General features: G+C 45.1%; 1 protein-coding gene across 2 annotated transcripts in view; it reads left to right on the top strand.

Annotated features, from left to right (window-relative positions):
- The window catches only part of LOC148013740 (uncharacterized protein At2g33490-like), a 47,370-nt gene extending 33,128 nt beyond the window's left edge, over nt 1-14,242 (top strand). Inside the window, exons 7-9 of one of the 2 annotated variants that reach the window (XM_087668040.1) lie at nt 12,431-12,605; nt 12,685-12,888; nt 13,012-14,242. In XM_087668040.1, coding sequence (XP_087524166.1) covers nt 12,431-12,605; nt 12,685-12,888; nt 13,012-13,941 — 1,309 coding nt within the window. In that variant the 3' untranslated portion in view covers nt 13,942-14,242. The remainder of the gene's footprint in view (nt 1-12,430; nt 12,606-12,684; nt 12,889-13,011) is intronic. The other variant, XM_087668041.1, reaches the window with a different exon arrangement.
- Nucleotides 14,243-18,938: the final 4,696 nt, after the last annotated feature.

The raw sequence follows: 18,938 nt of genomic DNA on the forward strand, positions 1-18,938 counted from the left end.
ACTCTTTCTTGACTTTGTTGATGGCATTGGTAATCATCTGCTCTATCTGGACCTTCTCCATTTTGGGGGCAAACTCCATCTTGTTGTGTTGGGCCTGTGGGGGAGCTCGATTCAGAGTTCAGAATAGAGGATAACTATTTTAGTGTATGTGAGGAACAATCATTTCATGACAGGTTTACTGTTTGCAATAGGAGGAATTGTGGGACTAGGAGACGGTAGCAGGGAACTGGGGGCTGTAGAGGTGGTGGGTGGGGAGCTAATGGATGGCGGAAGAGGGTGGCGTTGGGTGGTGCAGATAAAGCAAGCAACGAAGGGCTGAGGTGGTGCAGGTGACGAGGGGTTGCGGCATGGCGAGGGATCTAACGGCAGGGCCGATGGCTGGCTAGTAGGCGCTATCGGCGGAATGGGATCGCAACTTGATGTGGAGTTGTCGAACGAAAACGACCTTTCGTATCGCGTGTGTCTAGCTGACGTGGCCTCACAGAGAGAGAGAGAGAGAGAGAGAGAGAGAGAGAGATTAATGTCCACATAAGGCCAATGTGGCCTATGAGACAAAATCTAGAGTACATCCATGTCTAATGTCATCTCATTAGTAAGGTAAAGATAACATTAAAAATAAGTGGGTGGCCTATGAAACCATGCTAAGAATAACTATACAATGGGACTATACTAGGGTTGAACCACGTGTAGTGTTGTCCCATTGGTAGAAAAGAAAAGAAAAGAAAAGGAGAACAAGATCTAATAGAACTATGTACAATAATGTAGTGGAGACTATAGGCTATAGCTGATCTCAAGGTTTGCACATGATCTTAGCTATGATGCGGTCCCTAGTTGCTTCATTGATATGCTTGGTGGTGAGCCTTCAGTGTCTTGTGATAATGGCTCTGATCCAACTGTGGTGTGGCCTCCTTGGACGTGGTCTTGGTAGACGGGGTCGTGCTCGACAAAGGGAAATTGCTCTATCCAATGTGACTCCATGACGTGGCATGTAAGGTGTCTACCGGGATGGCTCTGTCTTTGCCAAGCTAGTAGTGTCGATAGGGTTGGGTCTGCCAGAAAAGTCTATCACTGCTCTTTGTGTGGGTCCCTCTGGATGAGTTGGCCTCTTGTCTTGCAATAGCGTTGTGTGGAGCCTCTAGAGCTCTAGGAGAAAAAGACCTAGGCATCTTTGGTCCTTGTACTCCATGACGTGATGAGGGGTCCAAAACCATCACAGAAGAGGCAGTGGTACCGTATGGGTATGTCCTAGTATACTGTACATCTGTATATGTAGTGATCCTTTGTATCGGGATCTCAACCACAAAGTTGGCAAGTCCTATCCTCTACTAGGGTATTTGTTCATCTGCCTGTCTCCATCTGAAGCCTATGTGAGGAGGTGCGAATCCGTCCGATAGCATCCCGTATATTATGGGAGAGATGGGTGTCCATATAATCTGGCCAAACAATGAAACCATCATCAGAGAGACACAAAGTAGTACCCTTACTAGGCTGGCTCCTCGGTCAATGTAATTAGACACTTCATCTATGTATAGACCAAACAATCTGGGGGAAAGTGGACATCCTTGTTTCACTCCTATGGCACTGTCAATCCTCTCTGATAGCTCCCCAGGTGCCCGTACATGACCTGTCACTATCTCATATAATGCATAGATACCCTGTTGTATACCCTCTGGTACTCCAATATCTTGTAATCTTTGCGTGATACATGTATGAGTTATTGTATCAAAAGCTTTGCGAAAGTCGACAAAGCAACAATAGATCCTCTTGTTTCAGGCTCGACCCTCCTCAATAATGTCTCTTAGTGTGAGAATATGGTCTAGCGTGGTATATCCTCATCTAAAACCTGTCTGTCCTTGTGCTCTCTTGCCTTGCATTTCAGCCCACTCACCGAGTTCATGCTCCAATATAGATCCATATATCTTGGCCAAAGTATGACCAATCATGATAGTCCTATAGTTGCTAGGGATCAGGGGATCACCACTCTTAAATAGTAGAATTATAGTATTGTCTAACCAACTCATAGGGAAGCCTTCACATACTACTCTATTGAACATATGTGTTAGTCTGGGTGCTAGCATGTTACAAGCATGTGAGAAATGTTCTACCACTAGTCCATCCTCATCCTGTGCCCTCCCATTTTGTAATCTATAAATCACATCCCTAACCATTTTCCAGGTGAAGAAAGACCACTATGTTGGCCTACAGGCCTTTGGGGGCTGCATAGGTGGCTGTCCTAGCAAGTCATACAACTGTCTCCCATAGTCAAGCCAAGCATATAGTGATGTAATCTATATGGGGGGACTGCCTTTCATGAAACATCTTTCATGAACTCTTGCTATCTTGTTCCAAAAATAGTTGATATATCTCTACTTGTGCTTTCGCTAAGTAGTCTTGTTTCTTCTTCCGGACAAGGCATTTGAAGAACGCCTTTGCTTGATGATGTGTTTGAGTGCCTAGCTCCACTACTCTCTGTAATCAAGCTTGGGTACTCTACACTCATCATCATAGCAACTATTTTGGGGAGCACTAGAGCGTGTGGGTCTACATCGGGGCAAGGTGTGTGGGAATGCGTACATGGCTGATCCATGTATGGCCTTTGCTAAATCCCTTGTACATTCTTCCAACGATTTGATCAAGTCCAATGTATGTAAATTGGAACCACTGTAGATATGTGAGGTGTCTTCTATAAAGTAGTATTTGGGATGTTTAGGGAGGCATGATGTTTCATGTTTCATATGTCCATAAGAGAGCATGAATGCCAAAATAGCATGATTTGCGACTATGCTGATTGGTCTCTTAGATACCTTAAAGTTTTGGATGTCTGGTATCAATGCTGGTGAGCCCATCAAGTAGTTCAGAGTACTTGCCCCTCCTTTGTGATTCCGACATGTCAAATTGTCAAATCTTGGCCATTGTGGCAGTATGAATGCCGAAATAGCATAATCTGCTACTATGCTGATTGGTCTCTTAGATGCCTTAAAGTTTTGGATGTCTGGTATCAATGTTGGTGAGCCTATCAAGTAGTCCACAATACTTGCCCCTCCTTTGTGATTCCAACATGTCAAATTGTTTGAACTTGGCCATTGTGGCAGACCATTAAAGATGGCTAGTCTATATGCACTTCCCAAAGCCGATAGGTGTGTCCCATAGGCACTCACTTCTTTATCTTGGGCTCTCTTGCGTAGGCCTATAGGTGTGTCCCATAGAGAGAGAGAGAGAGAGAGAGAGAGAGAGAGAGAGAGAGAGAGAGAGAGAGAGAGAGAGAGAGAGAATTGTATTAACGTCTACGAAGGGCCAAGTTGGCCTATGAGACCAAAACGTTACATACAAAATGTCTAGGAAACTTTCCAGGTCCCAGTAAAGCTACCATCTAATGCTATGATAAACAAATTGAGTAGATACAAAATGGTATATAGGCTGGGTACAATTCATATGCGTTCCAAGTATGGTGTGGAACTGCTCATGGAGCTTGGTCATCCTAAAAAAAATAATGTTTGTGAAAGGCCAAAATGAGCTATGAGACCATGAGTTACAATCATTTGTATGATGGTATAACTATTTGAAAACAATAATAAATGCAAGTGCAGTAAACAATACAAAAAAATTAAAAGCTATAAGGAGAACTCTAGCTAATAAATAAAGAGCTCTAATTGATATAAAATCATGGAGGTGTAGGGGGCTTGCTGTCCATGCTAAACTCATGTAATTCAAACCAAAGTAACGTCTGTGCATACCAACATGAAGTGTCATCCTTTCTAGCAAGCTATCGAGAGGACTCAAGAGCCATTCATGCATATCTATGTCTGGGTAGATTCCATAGGCTATGTAAATATGTGACTGATCGGTAAGGGTCTCTACTACAATCAGTGTGGCCGCTAGCTCAGCTTTGATAAATCTTATGTGGTATTGAGGCCTTGCATCTGATGATCTTGAAAATCATGGATACAACTTGCCTCTCCATTGACCTCTAGCCATCATATGTGCGATATGATTGGTTGCGGTGATCAAGACTAGCCCCTGTAGCTATACTCTATAGAGTAATGTGGATGTGACTAGTGTATCAAAGAGCTACATCTTAGTGTGGGGTTCTTGAAACTGAACTTGTGAGCACATCCTCTCCAAGCCAACTAGTGCTGCATATCCTCGGGTCAGTCAAGTATCTACTGCCTCTCTCATAAAGAAAGTGGGTCTTGCAAATAACACTTCCAAATATATATAGGAATCCACATACTTCAACTCTTGCCCATATGTGAGTTTAGGTGCTCATCTCTTGACCCATTGCGGTGTAGTGTTAAACACCATCACCTTGGTTTTATCAAGGTTCATTGAAAGCCCACTGTCTTATGCATAAGAGTGTAGTGCATCTAAATGTCTGTGTAGTCCCTGTGGAGAGTGGGCTATCATTACAATATCGTCTGCATATAATAGGAGAGGTACCAAGTGCCAGCTAGTGGGCTCTTCTATCTTCTTCCTGAGATATGTCATTAGCAATTCCATCAATGTATAGGCCAAATAGTGTTGGAGAGAGGGGGACATCCTTGCTTCATCCCAAGGGTGGAGTGAATAGGTGTTGAGTGGTCCTTTGGTGTTTACACTCTGCCAACAACCCTCTGATAGTGCGAGAATCCCTCAACTCAGCTCCTTAGGCACTCCCATAACATGTAGTTTGTGTATCAACCGATCTCTCAATAGAGCATGAAAGACTTTGCAGAAATCCACAAAGCAATAGTTGTTGGCCATGAGCTTTGCCCTCAATGATTGCTATGATTGTGAGGATGTGATTTAATGTAGAGAAGCCTCTTCTAAAGCTAGCATGTCCCTGTGCTCTAAGACCCCATCTCCATCCACCTGCTCAATTCTTTCTCAAGAATGGAGCATAAGTGGGATCCCTTGACTTAAGGATAGGCGCATGGCTCTGCATGAATCATGTGCTTGGCTACTAGTCCATTGTGATCTTGTGCCTTGCCCTCGTTGAGTTTGTCAATAGCATCACAAACCCTACTTTTTGTAAAGAAGGTGGTTTTCTTTAGATAGAGCCAAGGGTAGAAGAAGGTAAAAGGCCTTTGCAATAGTGTGCGAAGGATTGAGCGATGTGTGGGAACCCCCTTTGAACCTGGAGGAATAGGAACCCCCTCTGAAGTCGCAGTAGATATAGATGCCCCGTCGGAGGGCAAAGAAAGATTATCCCCCTTTGAATCCCTCTCTGAGGTAGATAGGGAATCCAAAAACTCATGGATCACGGACTCCGAAAGTGCCGCCTGTCGTGCCGAAGAAGGTATGTGGGGTAGCTAAAAACTCCCAGAGGTGGCGGCCTCTCGAACTTGAGTAGGCGAGGGTGAAGGGTGGGGCTCAAACTGAGCAATGAGTGGAAAAAAGTCGTTGCTTCTCAATGGAGTGGACCGGGAAGCTGAAGAAGAGGAAGGAGTTGAGCAGCCACTATCTTTCGAAGGAGTGGACTTACGAGGAGATGGTATCAAAAAATCATTCTCTCTCGATGGAGCCGATTGCAGAACCGCAAGCCGTGGTAGCCACTGTACTCAAAAATAGGTGGGAGAAGATTGCCACTGGCATTGCGACGATCTCTAGGAGGTCGTAGCGCCAATCGATCCTCCATGTGCTCGGAAGGACTTAATGCACATTGGATGTGTCTTATTGCCTTGAGTATATTACTCTGATTGCCGATGCAGAATGATCTTTGTGGCCCAGAAAGGAGAGGTGGCACAGGAAGTGCTACGTGGGAGACGCGTATACTGGGGGGGGGGGGGGGGGGGGAGCAAAGGTCGAAGTCGGCAAGCACGGGGTGTGAGGGCAATGCAAAGCATGAACCGCAACGTACGCCTCAAGGGGTGGGAGGGTAGTGGAAGGGCTGGAAGTGAACTGCCAGTGGGAGGAGGATGCTACCAGTAGTAAGCGGTTGCAACCAATAGAAACACGTAGGGTACAACAGTATGGTGGAGCTGTTGGGTTGTAGAGAATAGCTGCCAGCAGTCTGGCTGAGCCACTAGCAAGAAGGAGCCACCAACAGTCTGATTGAGCCACCAGCAGCAGGGAGTAGGTGCTAGAATATCGCCAGGTGCAGCAGAAGAGCTGCTAATAATAAAACACAGCAAAGGGGAAGTGGAGGCAGCAATAGCAGCCCTGAATGCAGGCTGGAAAACAGCAAACGCAGGAGGGAGCAGCCGCCAGTTAGGGTGTTGATGCACGGAAGAAGAAGAGAAGTGGATGCCGAACCCGCCACCTGTCTTTGCCTTCATTGGAGTGGAGGATCTTTGCCATTGTTTGAGCAGATCCAATGCTGATACCATGTCAAAAGATGATGTACCAACCAGACAGTAGGGTTTGCGGGGAGGAACACGGAGTGAACTCGGTAAACATTGAGAAGAGAAGAGAAGAGAGAAGAAACTCTGATGAATGGAATGATGAAGATCTGAATCATGGAGTGAATGTGATACAAGGGAACAAGGGTGTCGTAGCACAAGGAAGATGATGAAGATAGCCACGAACCACGAACTGTAGTGTCCTCTTGAAGGGGTGTGAGGGTAATGGAGAGGCTGGAGAGAAGAGGTGATGGACTGAATGAATTAGCCGTAAAGAATGAGTGACAGAGGCAGCCTATAAATAGGCAAGAGTCTGTCTAGGGTGACGCTCGGAGAGAGAGGGCACCGGCTGTCTAGGGTGGCGCCCCACTGTGGGCACCTAGCCCCTTTTTGGGGCTGTCCATTGGGAAGCCCTAAACGCAAAATGCGACACCCTAAACGCAAAACGCAGTATGCAAAACTGCGGGTGAAGGGTTTCTCAACAGGGGGGGTGCAGGGCAGCAGGGCATGAAGGGGGAACAGGTGTCACAGTCCTAGGCAGTGTCTAGGGAGGACTGGCGGGGCTGGGGGACCGGCAGGCATGAGAAGCGAGAAACGGCTGCAGTCCTGGGCAGTGCACAAGAAGGGGCTGATGATTGGTGGGGCCTAAACAGGCAGGATCAGCAAAACTGGCGAACTTGCTTTATGAGGTTGGACCCATACACTAAATCTGGACGACCTGAATAGAATGGCCATGAGGAGCTAGAAAAAATGGTTGGAGTCTGGACACCCCAGAAAATTAGGGGAGGCATGATGCTAGGCCTGGATGAACCGAATGTACAGAAATAACTTGTATAGACATTGTCAGAACTTCAAATGGGCAGCAGGGTGTGAAGGGGGGACGGGTGGCACAGTCCTGGGCAGTGTCTAGGGAGGACTGGCGGGGCTGGGAGTGGGCAAAGCTGGGGACTGGCGGGCATGAGAAGCAAGAAACGGCTGCAGTTCTGGGTAGTGCACAGGAAGGGGCTGACGACTGGTGGGGCCTAAACAGGCAGGATCAGCAAAACTGACCAACCTGCTTTATGAGGTTGGACCCATACACAATCTGGACAACCTGAATAGAATGGCCATGAGGAGCTAGAAAAAATGGGTGCAGTCTGGACATCCCAGAAAACTAGGGGAGGCATGGTGCTATGCCTAGATGAGCAGAATGTACAGAAATAACTTGTATAGACATTGTCAGAACTCCAAATGTCCCTATCTGACTCAAATCGAGACTCTCAAAAAAGTAGTAGTGAGATGACACACAAAAACATGACTTGAGTAAAATGGCCTTGAGGAGGTGGGAAAAATGAAAATAGGGGAGGCATGGTGCTAGGCCTGGATGAATATAATGGACAGAAAAAACTTGTATAGACATTGTTAGAACTCCAAAAGTCCCAGGGGGGTGCAGGGTAGCAGGGCGTGAAGGGGAGACAGGTAGTGCAGTCATGGGCAGTGTCTAGGGAGGACTAGCAGGGCTGGGGGCTTGCGAAGCTGGGGACTGGTGGGGCTGAGAAGCACGAAATGACTGCAGTCCAGGGTAGCGTACAGGAAGAATTCGACGACTGGCGGGGCATAGACAGGCAAGATCAGCAAAACTCACCACCCTGCTTTACAAGGTTGGACCCATACCCTAAATCTGGATGACCTGAATAAAATGGCCCTAAGGACCTGGGAAAAATGGTTGGAGTCTGGACACCCCAGAAGATTAGGGGAGGCATGTTGCTAGCCTCTAGGCCTGGATGAGCAGAAGTACAAAAATAACTTGTATACACATTGCCAGAACTCTAAATGTCCCTGTTTGACTCTAATTGAGGCTCACAACCAAGAAGTTGGGATGACACAACCTAGATAAAATAGCCCTGAGGAGACGGGGAAAATGGTTGGACACCCCAGAAAAATAGGGGATGTTGAGAAACCCTTCACCCGTAGTTTGCGTTTTTGTGTTTTTGTGTTTTGGGTTTGTAGCCCCAAAAAGGGGTGCCATCCTAGACTGACTGTGTCTATTTATAGGCCAGTCTCTCACTCATTCTTCACGGCTGATTCATTCAGTCTGTCACCTCTTCTCTCCAGCCTCTCCACTACCCTCACACCCCTTCAGGAGGACATTGTGGTTCGTGGTTCGTGGTTGTCTTCATGATCTTCCTTGTGCTATGGCACCCTTGTTCCCTTGTATCACATTCACTCCATGATTCAGAACTTCATCATTCCATTCATCAGAGTTTCTTCTCTCTTCTCTTCTCTTCTCCATGTTTGCCGAGTTCACTCCATATTCCTCCCTGCAAACCCTACTGTTTCGCTGGTACGTCATCTTTTGACATGGTATCAGAGTTGGATCTCTGCTCAAATAGCGACAAAGATCCTCCACTTTAGTGAGAAGGCAAAGATCGGTGGTGGGTTTGGCATCCACTTCTCTTCTTTTTCTGCTGTATCAAAATCTCGTTTTTGCAGGTTTCAGGTATTTTCAGCTTGCTGCCCACGCCCCTTTCGTGGAGGACATCGCAGTCTCAGCTGTCCCTTGCTGTCATCTACAGTTTGGCACCTGTTTCCAGCCTTCCACCCGCAGTTTGCAGCTGTTTACAGCAAAGCGACTGTTGTTGATCACTCTCCATTTAGAAAACAATCTTGTTTTTGCAGATTTCAGGTATTTCAGCTTGCTGCCCACGCCCCGAACATGGAGGACATCACGGTTGAAGCTGGCTATTGCTGTCTACAATAGTCTGGCACCTGTTTCCAGCCTATCACACACTGTTCGGAGCTGATTACAACATATTGACTGCTGCTACTGGTTTTTCCTGCGAATTAGTCTCTCTCTCTCCTGCAGCCTGCATTTGCTGTTTTCTCTCTCCCGCAGCTTCCGTTTTTAGTCTTTCTCTCTCCTCACCTGCATTTTTCTATTGGTTGCAACCTCTTACTGCTGGTCGCATCCTCCTCCCATTGGTAGCTCACTTCCAGCCCTTCCATTGCTCTCCCACCCCTTGCGGCGGACATTGCGGTTCGTGCTTCACAATGTCCTTGAGGCGGACGTTGCGGTTCATGGTTCATGGTGGCTGACCTCTTCCTTCTTCAGCAAGGCACACTGGTATCCATGGCTTCTTTACACAGATGACCAAACTACTAGGTGCTCCTACTGTGGCATCATCGGACACACCACCGATGCTTGCCAACTTTGACCTTTGCCTCCCCCTCCTCCCTCAGAGTATATGCATCTTTCACCAAGCACTCCTTGTGCCACCTCTCCTTTTTGGGCCATAGAGAATGTTCTGCATCGGCTATCAGAGTACTATGCTTAAGGCAATAAGATGCATCTGATGCGCACTAAGTCCTTTCAAGCACATGGAGGATCGATTGGCATTACGACCTCCTGGAGATCCTCACAATGCCAACGACAGTCTTTTCCTATTTATTTTCAGGTACAGTGGCTTCCACAATCTACGGATCTGCAGTCCGCTCCATCAAGAGATAGTGATTGTTTGATACCGTCTCCTCATCAGTCCGCTCCTTCGAGAGATAGTGGCTGCTCGACTCCTTCCTTTTCTTCGGCTACCCAGTCCGCCCCACTGAGAGACAACGATTGTTGCCCACCTCTTGCTCATTCTGAGCCCCACCCTTCCCCACCCTCGACCACTCAGGTTCGAGAGGCTACCTCTGGGAGCTCTTCGGCACCCTAGATACCTTCTTTGACACGACCGGTTGCACTTCCTTCGTCATTAGACATTTCGGAGTCCGTGATCCATGAGTTTTTGGATTCCCTATCTACTTCAGAGGGAGATGTTATTTCTTTGCTCTCAAAGGGACAATCTACTTCTTCGATTTCAGCGGGGGACCCCTCCACCTCCCACCTCAGAGGGGAAACATACTCCACATGAAGTTCTTCACCCATGCTCTACTTTTTTGGGGTGGTTGTCTTCGACCAGTTATCTCTTCTAGTGATACCCAGGATCTTTAGGTACCACCTGGATCAGGACCTTGGAGGTTCAACCGCGACTTGGTGACGTTCGTATTCCTTCCAACATGGATGCATGGAGCTAGTGGCTTCTCTCCCGAGGTTGAGTTTCGGGTTCTCCAGTTCACTCTGTCTACTGTTCTTAACTGCAGGTTCCCTTTTCGGTGGAAATCTTGGATCTTAGGGATCCTCTACCTCCTATGTATTGCATGCTTTCATCATCTTTGTACTATGGCGCTTGGGTAAGTGAACAATCTTCTCACGAGGGACATTGTCCAAGTGGCACCTGCTGCATGAGCATTTTTCAACATGTAGCATTCCATCTCCACCTCACTCTTCTCTTGTTCCCCTTTTTGGGCCTGAGAGGAGGTGTTGAGAAACCCTTCACCCTTCACCCGCAGTTTGTGTTTTTGCGTTTTTGCGTTTTGCGTTTATGGTTTGCAGCCCCAAAAAGGAGCGCCATCCTAGACCGACTGTGCCTCTTTATAGCCACTCTCTCACTCATTCTTCACGGCTGATTCATTCAGTCCGTCACCTCTTCTCTCCAGCCTCGCCACTACCCTCACACCCCTTCATGAGGACATTGTGGTTTGTGGTTCGTGGCTGTCTTCATCATCTTCCTTGTGCTACGGCACCTTTGTTCCCTTGTATCACATTCACTCCATGATTCAGAACTTCATCATTCCATTCATCAGAGTTTTTTCTCTCTTCTCTTCTCTTCTCCATGTTTGCCGAGTTCACTCCATGTTCCTCCCCGCAAACCCTATTGTCTCGCTGGTACGTCATCTTTTGACAGGGGAGGCATGGTGCTTGGCTTGGATGAATAGAATGGACAAGAATAACTTGTATAGACATTGTTAGAACTCCAAATGTCACTATGTGACTCAAATTGAGGCTCACAACCAAGAAGTTGTGAGATGACACACAAAAAGGCATGAATAAGATCATGACTGCTAAGACTCTGTTTTGCAGCATGCTCCTCAAGCCACCTCCTCTTTTTGGGTTAGATGTAGCTACATAGCTTGCATGTTCATTAACGGGCTTCTCTCCAATGGGTAGGGTACTCCACATTGACTTCATCCCGCGATTACCAATCCTTGCTTATGCTCCATCTAGCCCAACCCCCTTGTGCAAAGAAGAAAAACAATTGAGTCATGAAGCTAAAATCAAACAGCAAAACAGAGCAATCACATATAACCAGGTGTGAGAGAAGGATGACATCCTGCTTGGTGATGCCCCTGCTCTGTGGAAAATGCTTGATGGCAAACATTAAAGCCATCAGTGAAGTGTAGGAACTCATGATTCCTTATGATCCTTTTCAAGTAGAAGGAATCATGGACCTGAGGACATCTTGCATCGGGAGGGGCAAAGTGATTCCCCCAAGTCCTTTCCCTCTCATCCTATTCCCAACAAAGGGAATGGGTTAGCAATATTCTTGTACAGGAGTGGTTCCTGATACTGCAAGAACATTCCACAGTTTTGGGACGTGTCCCAGATTCCTGCCTGCCCTGAAAGGAAGTTCCTGCTCATGTCATCTGTTCCCTTTGGTTTCCTATTGCTATGTCATTTCTGGAGTGGCCTTAGTGTTTATGTGCTTAATGGGCACTTTTAGGGCTAGTATGGGGTTGTGCTCCATTAAGCCTTTATCTTGAGAGATCTTGTGATTTTGTGCAAGATGACTGCGTACTTGATTGCTCCCATTTGAAAAATTGTGCTGAACTTGAGTTCAACAACATTCAATATACCTTATTAAGCCCACTTCTATAGCTTGTGACCATGCATCTGCTGTTGCTTTTAGTGAATGATAACAAATTTGGATGAGAGAACTCATAATTGACAATTTGTTTCAGTCACCTCAATGCAATGCGTGTCTTTGTCTGTGGTTTTTTTCATGAGTCACTTTTTATCAATCTAGGGAACTTTCTGAAAGTTGAATCCACAGACTACTTTTTAATCATTTCAAAGAATCTGGTAATTTGCTGCAAAGAGGTCTCTATCAGAACTCAAGACGGTTGAACCAAAGACCTTTTTTTTAATCAAGTGCCCAGCTGTGCTGGTGCAATTTACAGTGCTGAAAAACCCTGGAAGCTCTGTGATTATCTGGAGCTCAAAAGACAACTGCTGAAGAGAACACGTCCTTTCACAGGCGACTCTACAACCAAACGAGGACACTAAGGCCAAAGGGAAAGGATCGGCAACTTGGAGCAATGAAAAAAGAGCTAAGTGACCATGCTACAGCGCTTGGTTTGCGCTTTCAATCTTTGAAGCTTGGACGAGAACTTAGCCTTGCCACACAGGCTGCTAGGCACCATACTGCACAGGTATATTGTATAGACAAGGAGAAGATTTCGAGGTCATTTTGGAATTCGTTAGGTTTGGTCTAAACTTTTCTTTCTGCAGGTTCGATTGTTTGGTCGAAGTCTTGATTCACTCAATGCTGTTGAGTCACTTGTGAGACACTTTTCACTGAATCGCAACATTGACACGACGTTAAGTGAAGCAGATATGGAGTTCCCCTCGAATGTGTATAATGTGGAGATGGGTGGTGAAATTTTGGAGAATGGAGATGAGGAGAGCTTACCTAGTAGTCCCAGATCATTCCAGGTAAACTTTGTTTATTTTCTGGTTAAATGCCACCAAAGAAAGTTTCCAGGTCCCCTTGAAGTGATATATGTGTTTGTCCCCTGAATCGATCTTATGCTTATGAAGAGTTGTCATGGGTTTCAGCATGAAGCCTGGGAAAAGCTCTCACCTCCACCTCAAATACATGCTAGTACAAAGTCAGCACCTATTTCTCCATCGATGTACCCTGCTAGCAGCAACCATATGAACATCAAAGACTCGTTGGAGAACCTTGTACAAAGACCTATAACCAGATATGCGCTCCCAAGCCCTGCCGATACAGTAACAAGGCAGGCTGCTCCTCTGCAAAAGAGAAGTGATTTATGTTCAAGTGAGTTGTTGGAGCCTCGTGGAAATGAAGTACAGGGACAGGGCAGGAAACATGCTAGCCTTCAAGAAAAGAGACAGACTACACATGGAGCAATCACTGAAACTTACCAGGAGATTGGTCTGAGACAATCAGTCTTAGTAGGAGAAGAGGATGGTGACTTCACAGAGAGGTACCATTTCTCTGACAATGCCAGCAGGGGTCCAAACCGTGCGTCTAATTATGCATACAACCAAATGGATGCATCTCCAATCCCGAGATACAGTTTGTCAGGGCCCTTGGCAGCTCAATCTAAGCCCTACACAAGACAAGCAATGCAAGGTGGTGGTTTTGTTGTGTGTAACGAGCAGGTTGACCCTCTATACAAGTCAGGTCCTATTGGCAGCTCTGCTCCATGGGGATTTGTTTCTCCCAAAATCTCACCCTGTCCCTCTCCCCCACCTGTATCTACCCCGGTCATAAGCGAGCTGCACAAGCTACCTACACCTCCAAAACCTGAGGCCACCATAGCCTATTCAGCACCTTTGGGCAAGACAGATGTGGATTACAAGACCCCCTTGCCACCTCCTCCCCCTCTAGCTGCCGTGAAGAAGAGCAGGTCCATCCCATCTTCGGTGAAGTTTGACAGGAACCTACAGCAGCTCGATGCGATTGAATCTCCATTGTCTAATGACCCAGAGTTGAGCTTTAGATACTCCCATGAGTAAAAAGGTCACCCCTTCAATATTCAACAGGGTAATTTAATATTCTTGTAGCTGTTTGTATTAGTCCTCCTAGAGTTAGCTAATTGAGGCCTCTTTAGGCACTAGTTAAAGATCTCCAATAAGGCTCTCTATTGAATGTGTAATATTTAAATGTTGGCTATATATATGCATGTACCTATAATTGATTCAAATTGACAAACTTTTTGTTGTTGGTACTTTAGAACCTAAAATGGGCAATGTTGGGGAAGGTATGTCTCAATAGCAGGACTGCTGAGAATGGTATGCATTTTTACAAAACATCAAATGAGCTAAAACTCAGAAATTGCGCATTAAGACGCAAAGAGCTGTATCCTCTCGCAGCTAATTATTCCAATGATCATCCATCACACAAACTCTTGCATTGAAGACAAACCGGTCACAAAATTCTTTACTAATGCTCCGATTCTCTTGTACAAGTTAAGAGGTGATTATAGTCTAGCTCTAAACAAGACCCTTTTGCCACCCAAAAACAACCGAATTAAAGAACTTGAATGCTGATGCAACTAAATCCAAGAATTGAATCTTGAGAATAGTTGACGTGTGCGTTGAGCTATCAAAGATTTAGCCTTGGTGTAAATCCGGTATTTAATGACTAATTTCTCTCTCTCTCACACAGCCCCAAAATACGATTTGTTTGACAGTTAATTCAAAGAGTCAGAGATTCTAGAATGTATTCTATATTTTTCGTAGGAAAACTTGATCAAAACCTCGTACAGAAGAATGCCACTAGGCACTCTGTCATCCCTTTTTACACACTTTCTACCCCTCGCCATCATCATCATTGCCTTCAGCCCAGTGCCTGTGTTTATCATCCTTCCATCAGCTTTGAGTGGAGTCTATTGTTATTGCTGTTGGATTTTCTTACCTACCTCAGCAATCTCGATTGTTGCAATTTGTTACCTGTGCTGCAAATATTGTTGTCCGAGTAGATGTGCAGCTAGTTGGTGTCCTTGAGCCCTCCCTCAGCTGTATTTTCTGCATCTAGGAGGATTCTTGCCATACCTGCTAACCATGGAGCTTGCTACATCATCATATATCAGCTAGAGCTACGGCAGTTTGGGTTGTTCAAAACTATAGGCGGTGGTGGGCACTTCTGGAGTATGCTTTGCTCCTTCCATATCCTTGTATTTCCCTTAGCAGTCAGCTTGTGTTGCCATAGCCAAAATGGCATCTAGCTAGCTATAAGATAAGGCTCATTTAAAATGGGTGAAAATTTCAGCACGTGGTCTCTTGGGTCTCAAGGCATTCGGAGACTTGTTCTTGGAGCCTATATTGTGATCCCAGACAATCGTACTTTGATTATTTCTTGCAAGGCTACCACAATGGGCTTAAGAGTTTCGCCATACATGTTACCTGCCCACGTCGAGTACTGGTGACTGCTCGTTTTGAGTACCTTGTGATAGGGAGAGTCTATGCCATTATCATCTCGGACATCCACACCCCACAATGATCCTCAAGAGAGCTCTTAGGCTAAGCTAATTAAGGGAATTCCCCAACTTCAGGTTGGCTTATTTATCAAGCACGTATCATTAGCAGTGATTAACACTTGGGTGCGCCTTCTGAATTGAAGCCCGATGGCAGCAGTCCCACATCCACATATGGTCTTGTTCAAGGTCTCTAATGGTAAATCTTTGGGATCGTATATGCATATGCACACCAGGGCCAAGCTTAACACCTAGATTTATTTTAAGGTGTTTTCTAATCGCCCAATGCCTTCTATTTATTTGGCCTTCGAATGGAAAGGATAAGGATCTGGTGGTCGACAGGGATGTAACCTTTGATTGAAAGGACATATGGCAAGCTTTATTGGACTTACTTGATCAATATCCCTTGCTTGTGTTTGAACAAGCCTAGATAGTATCACCTGTTCCGGTGATAGTATCAACAAACCATGCGATATTTAAGAGCCATTCCCACTAACTTCTCCCTAGGTGGCTAATGTGCCCGCTAGGCTCTCTCATCCTAAAGCATTTGCTTTTGACTTTAGAAAAGATTTCAGTGTAGGTAGAAGACTCTCAAGGTTATTGATCAATATTGACTAGAAGGGCATTTGTACTTGTAACGTGTCTCCCTGTCCACTTGTAGGACACGTCTTAGTAGCCCATCGGGAAGAGAGTCTAGAAAGCGCCGCTCGGCACTCCCAAGGAATGTCACGGGGTTTGCGATCTAGGTCTTCCCGAGTCTGCCACGAAGCGGAAGTATCCCGGCCATTCCCACTTAGGACCGATCTGAATCATGGTTTTTCTAATGGTCAGGTTCCTAGAATGGTAGTTAGCGTCGAGCCCCAAACGAACTACTTTATGCAAAATCATTAGGGTCGAAGCGGATTTATACTGCACTTGGTTCAAGGAGAATAGGAAACGAGAGGGATGCGAAGCTCGACCTCTCTGCCCATAAGGTAAAGTCCCATTCCGTTCCTCTAAAATAGCATAAATTGGGAGTCTAGCTCTATAGATTCTAGGTCATTGTTACCTCGCTGTCAATTCCTTTGAGAAATGTTGCCGGCCAACCGGGACTATCCTTCCGTAGTACGGACCCAGGGTCATATCCACTGCACTTTCCTCGGGTTGCTTTAGTTATCTAATTATCTATCACATTTAGTTTGACAAGCAAAAACAGCTTTTTTAATTAACCAATTAATCACTGGTTCTTTCACGTAACTTAGGCACTGACATAGAAAAACAATGTCAAGCAAGTTTCTTTTCAACATTTGATCTTTATTTATCAGTCTTTGGAATACATTACATAATCCGTCCGAAGGTTATTCCAACAATCCTCAGGGATCACTATTTTAAGTTCCGTCCGTTAACTAGTATGTGGGCCTCGAGATTCCATCTCGAGTCACGTCGGCCTCTTGTGCAGGATCCGGAGGCAAGGGATTTACGACCAGAGCTTCCCTTGGCACCCAAGCATCCTCCTACTCCAAGTAGCACCCACGGAGAGACCTCTCGCGACGGGTTCGGTCCACGTACTCGGCGTGGCTAACAACCCCCTTGGATAGGGTCAGGCAGACAGTCGGAGCTAACTAATACTACCTCTCCCTCCAGGCTTTCAACGTGAAGTATTAGTTATTTTTCAGCATTAGTTCCTTGAGCAAAGAAGAACAAACAGTGCTAAGTGTACAATCACGAGCATTTCAGTGGTCGTTTGTACGACCATGTGCTAAGGTGTGATTCCTTCTTTTCGAATGCTTTCAGCATTTGATCTTGGATCAATTTTGACTTGGCAAGATCCCAAGGGTTTCGTAAGTTGAGTTGCTTGTTTACCCTCTCTTCTTGGGTTAGGGTTTATACCCTCTTAACCCAAATTGTCACTACTTTAGGTTTTCATATATTATGGTCAATAAATCCTGGACAATCTCGTTGTCCTCACTTGATTGGTCAATTGCTTGCTAGGCAATTCATAATTACCCTAACTTGGCAAATCAGCCCCAAGGAAGGGTGATGTAGTAGGATGACTACTCATCCTCTAGAAAATTAGACTTGTACTTAGAACTCGCCAACTTTGTTTTAAGGAGTGGTAACACTATTTTGTGATTTAGACACAAAATCGTATGGCGTTGCAGCTTCTGTCAGTATCTGACTTGTGGGATTATATCTTTCTTTGTACATTCTTTCTTGATCAAGAATACATTTGATTAAGATAAGGGCTTGGGAGTCCTCTTGACCCAACCCAACCTTAACCCTACTAGGCCGATAACGCTTTGGCCCTAGGGTTCCTAAATTCATACGGAAGTCTAGTATTTGGTCAATTGATCCTTAGGGTGAGAACCCTAGATCATTCTTGCATGGGCATTTAGCTAACCCTAACATTCCGTGAATGTGGGTAGGACCTTTAAGATTGGAAGTATTAAGTCAGCAACCCAAGTGCGATATTAGGTAGAAATTTATCATAGCTTAACCCTACCTAGCACCTTGAGGTGATCGTCATATGCTAACTAATCATACCCTTATGATTCTCATGTAAGTTATTCAATTATATGTGAATTACTTATTTGATCTAACCAACCCACGATTTAAGATGATCTTTCCTTTTAAAGATGCAAATACTTTTTTCTAAATTTGCAAGTACTTTCCCCTAAAAGATGTAAGTAACTGCAAGATATAACATTCCATGTAAATATGCGATTTCAAGACCATAGACTTTTCCAAATATGCATTTATAAAATCTACAATGATCGTTACTTTTCCCTGCCCTAAACTATAATGATTGACAATTCAGAGCTAACTCTTATAAACCCTACGTTGATGCAACGAAATCAAAGCTTTAATATTTTTAATGAAGATGCATTCAAACTTTGATAAAAGAACTCCATGCATGAGCGAATGCCATGAGTCCATCATTGATTTTAATCCGTCCTTTATCACTTAACCCAATCTAAATTGTAACTATTCATTGCATGTGAATTGGATTATATTAGTTTTATTGACAAGGTTCATAAATCTTTTTTCCTTTCAATGTAACTTTTTAGACAACATTTAACGTCTTTCTACGGTTGCCTTAATCACGAGACACAACCAATAATTTATTACCTAAATGCGTTATGCGTTATATGTCCTAACCTTTGCGAGATGCAACAAGGACGCCTTCGCACAAATTCGTCTTTTAACTTATGCGTCATACGTTGAAAATGCAGCTACTATTGACTACGGAAGTGCAAGCAAATGCAAGTGCTCGACATGCCACTAAACTTTATAAATCAAATGTGTAAATGTATTTAAATTTTTCTATGTGAATTAAAAACATGCTTAAAGCATCCTTTTCATGCGGGAATGTTATCGGAACTTGAGCATTAAGAATCGGGGCGTTGTCCACTCGCGTACTTGGAGTGGAAGCTCTTGCGTGCGCTTCTCTCGCCTTTTGCTTAGGAGCCATTGACGTGGTAGATTTCGACGCGTTGAATCTTCCTTGGCTCCCTTACGCACTTCGAGGGTACTACTGTCTGAGATTCTCCTCTTCCG

This window comes from Lygodium microphyllum, chromosome 26, assembly GCF_053477565.2.
Source record: "Lygodium microphyllum isolate KBCC chromosome 26, Lygodium_microphyllum_v1.1.10, whole genome shotgun sequence".
Lineage (NCBI taxonomy): Eukaryota > Viridiplantae > Streptophyta > Polypodiopsida > Schizaeales > Lygodiaceae > Lygodium > Lygodium microphyllum.